Source organism: Spermophilus citellus (genome assembly GCF_964194105.1).
Source record: "Spermophilus citellus genome assembly, chromosome: 12".
Classification (NCBI taxonomy): domain Eukaryota; kingdom Metazoa; phylum Chordata; class Mammalia; order Rodentia; family Sciuridae; genus Spermophilus; species Spermophilus citellus.
This window is the reverse complement of record NC_138198.1, coordinates 56311883-56320878: the sequence shown is the minus strand read 5'-3', so window position 1 is coordinate 56320878 and position 8996 is coordinate 56311883. Positions and strand designations below refer to the sequence as shown.

General features: G+C 62.5%; 1 protein-coding gene across 1 annotated transcript; it reads right to left on the bottom strand.

Moving 5' to 3' along the window:
- Positions 1-227: 227 nt before the first annotated feature.
- Positions 228-8659, bottom strand: LOC308631639 (large neutral amino acids transporter small subunit 1-like; the record flags this gene model as incomplete). Its single annotated transcript, XM_081263021.1, has 9 exons — positions 228-1834; positions 2849-3026; positions 4338-4487; positions 5568-5664; positions 6007-6110; positions 6802-6925; positions 7468-7512; positions 8016-8121; positions 8641-8659. The coding sequence occupies 9 exons, from the start codon at positions 8657-8659 to the stop codon at positions 1779-1781; spliced, it is 879 nt and encodes a 292-aa protein (XP_081119147.1). The 3' UTR covers positions 228-1778.
- Positions 8660-8996: the final 337 nt, after the last annotated feature.

The window sequence follows — 8996 nt, the reverse complement described above, 5'->3', positions numbered from 1 at the left end:
TCCCTGCCCTGGTCCTGCCCTGTCCCTGGCTGCCTTCCAGCCTGGCCACCCCAGGGTCCCACACTTGTAAGGTCGTGACATCCCCCGCACCTGTCCAGACCCTGATGACTGTGAGAGCGATATTGGGGGGGACCTGGAACATCCCAATACCCAGTGTGGCCCCAAAGAAGAACACAGAAGCACCAGCGATTTTTAGAATCTCAGTCGCATTTCTTTAAAAACAAAAAGACCCCACAAATAGAACTCCCCACCCCACCAGCCCAGTGTAACAGGTTAGCCATTAACACAGAATAGAAGATGTACCAGCCACGAGTCACTAGCTCTGTGGACGCCACAGTGGATGGCCAAGGTGGCCGATTCAGACGCGGTGCCAATACACCACGGCTCCAGCCGGCCACCTGAAATAAATAAACACGGTGCCAACCATACCTCCGCGTTAGTAAGTGTTAGGGGACAAACAGAGGCTGTCAGGCCAGGGTCTGCTATCCCAGGCCCTGCGGACTGTCGGCCATGCCTGGCTGGACAGCAGAGACTTCCCAGATGGGCCATGGTCCTACTATGCTCCTGGACACTAGCCGGCAAGTCAGAGTCAGCACCGTGGACACACGCCCCAGAACCAGACGGACCCCTCTGACCTGCCTCGCAGGTGGGGGTCCCACGACCTAGCCATACCGACCTAGCCATACCGCACCCCAGGAACACGCTGCACCCTGCCAAGTGGCTGGCACTGCCCTCCTCCTGGGGGGGGGGGTCAGTGGTCTGAAGCTGAGGTTGAGCTCCCAGTGCAAGACAGGAGCCTGCTGAGCTCTTCTCAGGCCTCAGAGTCCCTTCAGTCTGACCTGAAGAGAGGAACCGCTCTCTGCGGGTGACTTGCAGGGACTTCCTGACAGCTCAGCAAGAACAGTGTGGCCAGATGTGCTGGCCAGGCCTCAAGTGCCCCAGGGCACAACAAAGACAAGGCCCACCGGAGGCAGAGAGAGGAGAGCCCAGGAAGGCTTTGCTGTCTTCTGAGAGTGGGATGGGGCACGTGAGGGGAAGTCGAAACCCTGGCCACGGGGGAAGCGAGCCCAAGGGCTGAAGGGCTGCTGTGGTCAGTGGGAGGCAGAGGCCGGGGTCCCCAGCCGTGCCTTGCCTGCCTTCCTGGCTGTCCCTAGATGCACACAGCCCCATGGTCAACCCCAGGGACAGGCAGGGCTGGCTCTTGCTGCTGAAGGTTCGTTCTCCAGGGTTCGCAGGGCAGGAGCCATTTCGAGACTTTAAGGCAAAGACACAGCCAGGGCTCTTCTCTCTCAGCCCTACACCGGCGCTGGAGGGAAGAGGGCTGGAGCAGCTGGAGGTGCGCCCGCAGACAGGCACTGCCATGCCAGTGCAGGTCCTCAGTGCTCTGTGCAGCCACAGCATCGGGTCCCTTGGAGGCACAAGGCACTGTTGAGATGTCTCCCACCTCCTCCTGACCTCTCTAAACAGCAATCAGTTGGTGGCACTGACCTGACCCCAAATTTAAGTTGAATGCAGATGAATAGGGAAGGGAGAAGGCGGTGGGTCCCATGGGGGGGGCCACCAGGCCTGCCCCAGCTCACTGCTGGCACTGTGCCCGGGAGCCACCAGGGACATCCATCTTCCAGGACACCATTCGTACCAGAGTGTTCACAGCTGCTGTGGGTGCCGCCCTGGGCAGGGACGGTGAGGGGACGAGGGAGACCGGGAGCTGCTTTTCTGAGGGCGAGTTGTCTGCGCGTGGCCTTCGCGTGCTCCCTGCCAGCAGCGTCTGCCGCCAGCTAGGTCTCCTGCGGGACCACCTGCATGAGCTTCTGGCAAAGGATGGTCGTGGAGACTGCGGGAGAGGACACAGAGTGAGCGCGGCCAGGCCTCGGGCTGGGCCAGGCGTCCTTCTTGTGGAGACGAGGACCCACAAGCCCAGCTCCCACCTGACCTGTCCCCACACCGTGCCAAGCTGCAGGAGGACAGGAACTCCAAGTTTTGTGTGGCCCTCCAGACCGTGTGGTCAGCACTGGCGCCTCCCCAGGGCCTCCTGGCCAGCAGCACATTCTGCAACTCTCCGTCATGCCAGACTGCCCGGGCCAGCAGGCGAGGAGTGTGGGAGCAGGTGCAGCTGCCCACCCCAGAGCCCTGTGACTGCACAGCAACCTGGTGGCCTTGCCACTGTGCGTGTGCCCGGCCCACACTGCCCATGTCACCACTGTGCCCTGAGAACAGGCTGCCTGCGAAGGGCCCCAGGAACCGCCTGGCACTCTCTCTCCTTTTTCTTTGTGGTGCTGCCTGGCCAGCGCCCCCCCCCCCCAGCCACTTCCAGGGCCACCCTGGCACTTTCTACGCAGAACCTGCCTGGGGAGGGAGACGGGTGGTTTCAGAACAAGGTTTCTGTCTTAAGTCTGCTCTGGGTGTGACCCTGCGTGAGATTCCACAGGGACCCAGGCTGGAGGAGAGTCCTGCTCAAATGATGGGTGGCTCAGCCCTTGGTGTGGGTCTCCTCGCCTGCACAGGGGCCACCCTAGAATCTTAGCTGGCAAGGCCCGCCGGTGCGGACTCTCTCAAGCCTGGCCTTCCACACGGGTGAGGACAGGGCCCACTCTGATGTGGACCACCCCGGGCCTGGCGCCTTCTCCTGCTCTGCCCAGGAAGGTCAGGCAGTGTGTCAAGGCTGGTGAGTGACAGTGGGCACTTCTCTGGCAACAGCAGCCTGGTTCTTGGGAACCCCTCTTTCTGAGATGAGCTGCTGCCCAGCTCTTGAGCTGGGAGTAGGTGGGTGTCCTCACCACTGACACCCTGCAGTGGCCAAAGGCCTGGCTGATGCCAGCCCATCTCGGCCAGTAGCCTGGACACTCACAGATGCCCTGGAGGAGCCACTTGGGCTTGTTCTGCCACCAGACCCCGAGGAAATAGACAGGCAGCCCACTGAGGATGATGGCGAAGCCAATGCCACATTCCACAGGTGTCTTCCAGAAGGACACGGTGATGAGGAACAGGCAGGCCAGGATGAAGAAGACCGGCATGGCCAGGTTCACCTGGGGACAGCACAAAGCAGGGCGTCAGCATCCGGGCCTGGGCTCCTCCCGACCACCACACCCCGCCGAGTGACCTCCACCAGCCCACGGAGAGCTCCAGCCCATGTCCTGTGGCCAGCGGCGTGCCACCCTGGAGCCTCCCTGGGATCTGCGCCTGCCCCACCCACAGCCCCGGCCAGTGCCTGTGCTGACAGGGCAGGCGCTGACTTGCACCTTCCGCAGGGTCGGCCCCGGGGCACGAACTGAGCCCACGTCCGTAGCACTTCACCCCGGCCCTGGCACAGGCACCAGGCATGGAATGGCCCCAAGTCAGCAGAGGAATGAAAACAAGCAGCCGGGCTCCGGGGGTGGAGGGGGGCTGCTGGTTCCCACATCACAGACGCGGAGCCTCTGGGAAGGCCTGGCCACCCATCAGCAAGCAGAGTCCTGCCTGCTCAGAGGGCCCTTTGTGGGTGGACCAGGCACTCCTGCCCCAAACCCGCGGCCTGCAGACAGGCTGGGGCAGAAGCCGGGGCACAGGGAAGGCGGGGGCCGCAGAGGCCTGGGCAGCAGAGCCAGCTTCTCCCGGTCTGTCTGTGGGCGGTGCCGACAGGCCTGTTCTGAGAGCTCTGCTGTCCTGCACCCACAGGCGGCCAGGCTCAAGGGAACCGACTCCACGACAGTGCCCAGTCCCCTGGGAAAGCGTGCCCGCAGGACCTGGTGCCTGCACAAAGCCCTCCTGTGGACACCTGCCCCAGCTGTTGGGCTGGTCCCTGTGAAGGGTGGGGTGTCTAGCTGGCCACTCCTCCGACAGCCTTCCTGTGGGCCAGCCTTCCTATGGGCCCTCGTCAGGTGGAACATTAACCATATGTTAAAAGGTGCTACACTGGCTACCTGAGCTCCCAGGCTCAGGGCAAGGGGAGACCAGGGCGTCCTGGGCACTAAGTCACGGGGCTCCCTCCAGAGAGCCAGGCTCTTCCCCTCTCTAAAGACAGCTGGGGTGGGGTGGGGACAGGTCAAAGCCTGTGGTAGGAGCCAGTTATAATGACCTAGTACCAAAGGGAGCTGGCCGAGTGACAGGAGCTGCTGCCAGTGGCCACCTGTTGCTCCCAGGACTCCCGGTTGCCGTGCCCCCTCCACCGCTCATGCTCACGAAGCTGACTGCAGTTCCCAGAGCCCTCCAGAGGGCAGCAATGCCCTTTTGCTGGGGGGAGGTGGAGACTGGGAGGCCGCGCGGGTCCCACTCCTGCCTCAGGCTCCTTGGGACACTCCAGCCTGCTCTCTGCCTGTTCTCTGCCTGCGGCGCTGGCTGGACCCACCACCAGTACTCACCTTGATGGGCCGCTCCAGCTCAGGCTTCTTGAAGCGGAGCCAGACCATACCGATGATGGCCAGGGCCACGCAGAGCCAGTTGAAGAAGCTGAAGAAGTTGATGACGGAGAAGATGTCTTTGGAGAAGGCGTACAGCAGGGTCATGACGCACTGCCAGGAGAAAGGGGCTGGCTGAGCCCTGGGCAGGGCCATGCCCGATCCAGGGAGGATCGTGACCAGCCTCAGCCTCCAGCACATTGGGGTCGTGTGAGGTGCAGAGAGGCCAGGAGAGCGATGGGCTTCCAGGACAGTGGAGGTGCTGCCCACAGAGCAAGCACAGATGCCTGGACCCAACGCTTCTTGCACACCTTGCATCAAAGCAGCAACCTGGAACTAAACTATGCACCCACCAACTGGGGATCATAGTAAGTACAGAGTCCCCACGCTACACAGATGGCCGTTTCAAAACCAAGGTCAAGCTGGCCCTTTAAGCATGTCCAGAACTTCTGTGATACTTCTCTCTTTAAGAGGTGGAGCCTAACCCTGCTCCCCGAGGAATGGCACTTACGGACTCACTTTAACAACCAGGCCCAGGCAGCAAGGACAGCAGACCCGGCCGGGGCTAGGCCACAAAGCACACGGCCGTCTTGCTCTCTGGATCACATGTGCAGCGGGAGCCAGCGTCCCATCGCGAGGGTGTCCAAGCTCCCTGTGGAGAAGCCCGTGTGCCCACAACCTTTGGCCTCCTGTCCACAGCCCCTGCCATGCCCTTGGAGGGCAGCATGCCAATTGCAGTCATCAAGCTCTGAGACCAAGGTGGGCAGCCCCCGCTGGCGCTGCAGGATGTGGGAAGGTAAAGGCTTTGTGCTCTGGGCCCCGGGTTGGGTGGCTGTCACACAGAAGCAGAGAACTAACAAACAGGCTCAGAGAAGGAGAGAGAAAAGTGCACGGTGGATGCATGCCCAAGCCCCAGAGGTGCCCGGACAGCCTCGGCAGTGGGACTGTCTACACCAGCACGTGCTGCAGAGTTAAAGTGCCTTCTCGGTGCCCGGGGCCTGGCTGACTAGAGCTCCCAGCCCCTGCAGCATCCCAGTCATGATCCGCGGCTCAGGGACAGTGGCCCTTCCCTGGCTGTCCCAGTCCTGCTCACAAGGTGGCGCTCTGGCTGCTCCAGAGCCCAGAGCGCCACTGTGTACACCTGGACAACACAGGTGGCGGGGCGGAGGGTGCAGGGCTGTGTGGCAGGCTTACCGTGAACACAAGGGACGGCATGGGTGTCAGGAGCTGTGGGTGGATCATGGACAGGATCGAGGGCAGGTGGCCTTCCCTGGACCCCACGAAGAACAGCCTGTGGACAAAGCAGTGAGCAGTCAGGCCCACGACCCCACCCGTGGATGGAGGTGCCTACAGACAGCTGAAGGGTGGACCGCACCCAGCAAGTTGGGTCCCAGGAGCAGGGGCAGGAGCCCTGGTGGCCTCCCTCCAGCCCTCCTGGTGTTACTCCTGCAGTCCAGGAAGGGGCCTGCAGGACCCAGCAGTCCACCAGCTCCAGGGAGGGCGAAGGCAAAGGTCACACTTCCGGCCTCCCTGTCACCCGACCTCTACACACCAAACAGGACTCCAAGCACAGGCTGCAAAGCAGATGAGGCTGGCAGCCGGGCGACTCCCTCGACCCCAGGCGGGCACTCACCTGGAGGACGTGAACAGGGACCCGTTGACAGAGCCGAAGCAGGACAGGCCCACAAAGACGGGGATGATCCAGGACATGACTCCCAGGTGGTAGTTCCCAAAGTCCTGCAGGGACACAAGGACGTGAGCCCTGGGACCTCACCAGGGCCGACCCAGGACCCACTTGGCCTAATCCTGGCTTGTGCACACACAGCCATCCCTGGGATCAGTTCTGGACTATGGGGACAGCTCAGGACAGTGGCCCTTCCCTGGCTGTCCCAGTCCTGCTCACAAGGTGGCACTCTGGCTGCTCCTGATGGCAGGCCCTCTGGTGGGCCTCCCTGGGTTGCCTGGCCCTGCCCAGCTGGCCTCTCGCCTGACCAAGAGCAGGTGCGGGTCTGGGGACGAGGATCTGCCTGCCTCACTTGGGGACTCTCACAGGGCCTGGTGAGTGGGTCTCTGCAAGCGCGGGATCTGAACCAAGTGAGACTCAGCCACAGCAAGGACACCCTGCTCCTCCCGCATGGGAGGGCAAGGGGCAGGAGCCAGAGGCCAAGGACACAGCCCAGGGGCAGTCTGTCCACCTGACCAACCGCAGACACGCTGATCATGGTGGAGGCCGCCTGGCGTCTGTGGTTTCATCGCAGCCAAGGTTGAGGAGGACGCCACGCCCCGGCCAGCGGGGGAGCCCTCCTGTGACACCTTCCAAGGAGACTGAGGACAGCCGCACGGCCCTTCCAGGTAGGTGAGAGGCTGACATGCAGGGACAGCCTGGTCTCGGGCTCTTGGACCCCGGGGAGGCGGGCAGCTGTCTTACCACGGCCACAGCCTCGGATGTCAGCATCTGCTCAGTGGTCAGCGTGGTGAAGTAGGCCAGGTTCGTCAGCACGTACACCAGGGTGACGATGGGGAGGGAGATGATGATGGCCAGGGGCAGGTTCCTACAACAGGGAGGGGCTGGTTGTTGGAGCACAGCCCTGCGTGTCCCCACGTCTCAGCTGGCTTCTCGGGCAGGGGCCAGCTGCCTGGGCCTGGGGAGCCGGGCCACCTGGCTGGTGGCTCCATCTGCCTGCCTCGTTGCCCCTGATGGGGTCCTGTCTGAAGGCCCACAGCCCTGACCAGTCCCCACCCAGGACACCCTGGGGGCCAGGGCTGAGAGCCACCTCCGGGGGCAGGGGACCTTCATACACACGCTGGAGTGGTCCAGAGGACAGAGGGCCACCCTTTGTGTACCTGGGGCTGCCGAGGGCATCTAATGCAGGACAGGTGTCCCAGGGGCACATGTGGTCCACTCCCAGGGCACGGCTTATTCCAGTTCACACAGGTGGACAGGGGCCCAGAAGCCAGCCCCGCCCATCACCCTAATTGTGAGCACCTGGCACAGCTCCCCAGAGGCCGAGCCGAGCCCACCAAAGGGTTTTGGATGGAACAAGCTTGTCCCTGTGACTTGTCCCTGTGATGTCTCCTTCACCCCTCCACGTACCTGTAGGGGTTGATCATCTCCTCTGTGACAAAGTTCAGGTAATTCCTAGAAATCAGGTTTCATTATGTCACCCCACAACCATTAGGAAAAAGATACAAACTCAGCAGGGAGCCCCCATAACCCCTGCGCGCCCCCTCACTCCACCCATCAGAGCCAACCCCGGTGAGCAGGGAAGGCCAGGGCCTGGGTTCCAGGTGGGATCGCACTGCGTCTGCCCAGTGGGGCCTGGGCGCACCAGGGTGGTCACTCCCACCTGCTCCTGCTCTCCCGCATCCCTGCCCACTCACCTCCCTCTAGCACCTTCCCACCTGCTGGCCACAGAGCTGCAGGTCCCAGCTGGGGAGGCTTCAAGCCTCTACCTTGTGCCTGTTCCGAGGACACAGAGAGGGACACATGCTACGGAGGCCTCAGGGGTCCTCTCACGGCCCTTCAGGGCGGCCTGGGGTTGGGATGCCCTTGAGAGGGCTTCCAGTGTCTGTCCTGCCTGTCCCCAGCTGCACACTTGAGTGCTGTGAGACCGTGAAGCGGCCAGACATCCTGGAACCTACCATCCTCCGTAGGCAAAGAGGCCACTGTACAAGGCCAGCACGATGTTGCCCACATCCAGGTTGGTGCCTTGGAAGGAGAACTCTGGGTTCAGATTAGACACGCCACCTGGCAAAGACCACGAGGGAACGCTGGTCAAAGGATGCCAGGCAGGACCCTGCCGGGAGGAGCAGGGCAGGGGAACAAGCGGACGCGGGGGCCTTTCCCTGCCACCACCTGAACAGCCTGCTGAGCCCCGGCAGAAGAGAGCTGGGCCCCTCCCTGACATGGAGGGGCATGGCCTGGCCAGAGCCTGGGCCACTCCGAGAGAGGACAGGCAGCTCTGCAGACTTGGTCACTGCTGCCCATTTGGGTCAGGGTCACCACTTGGCTCAATGAGGGTGACCACCCCATTGGCCAAGGGACCCCAGTAGGATGACAGGAGAGAACACTGGGTGGACCCACGAAGGGTCCACTTGTCATTCACCCACCTGAAGCCTGTGCTTCAAACGCAGCACAGGACCTCCTACAGCAGACACTGCTGGGGCCCCTTGGAGGGTGGACAGCACTCCTGTTGGGGGTCCTTGTTCTTACAGCGCTCTGGACCTGGGAGTCTCCCGTAACTGGGCTGGGAGGCTGTGGACCCACCTGCCACCGGGACTGGCATCCTGAGAAAACCTCACCCAGCCCCGGGGGACAGCCTCCTGCTCTCCTGGTTATACTATGGTCAGCAAGCTGGCTGGACCCTGTGGGCTGGGGACAGGCATTCAGGACAGGCACTTTCAACAACGCCTCAGCTGAGCTGCCCACAGCCCCTCTAGGTTCTAACCCACCTGCTCTCCAGTGGAATATTCTGGAGTACCTTACTTCTGAGGAACCCAGCCACATTCCCAGCGCCTGGACCCAGACACTCTGCTGGGAGGGAGGGCATCTGTCCTACCAGTGGGGAAACTAAGGCATGGCCACGTGCCAGGGGTGTGAGGATCTGCCAGCCTGAGTAACAC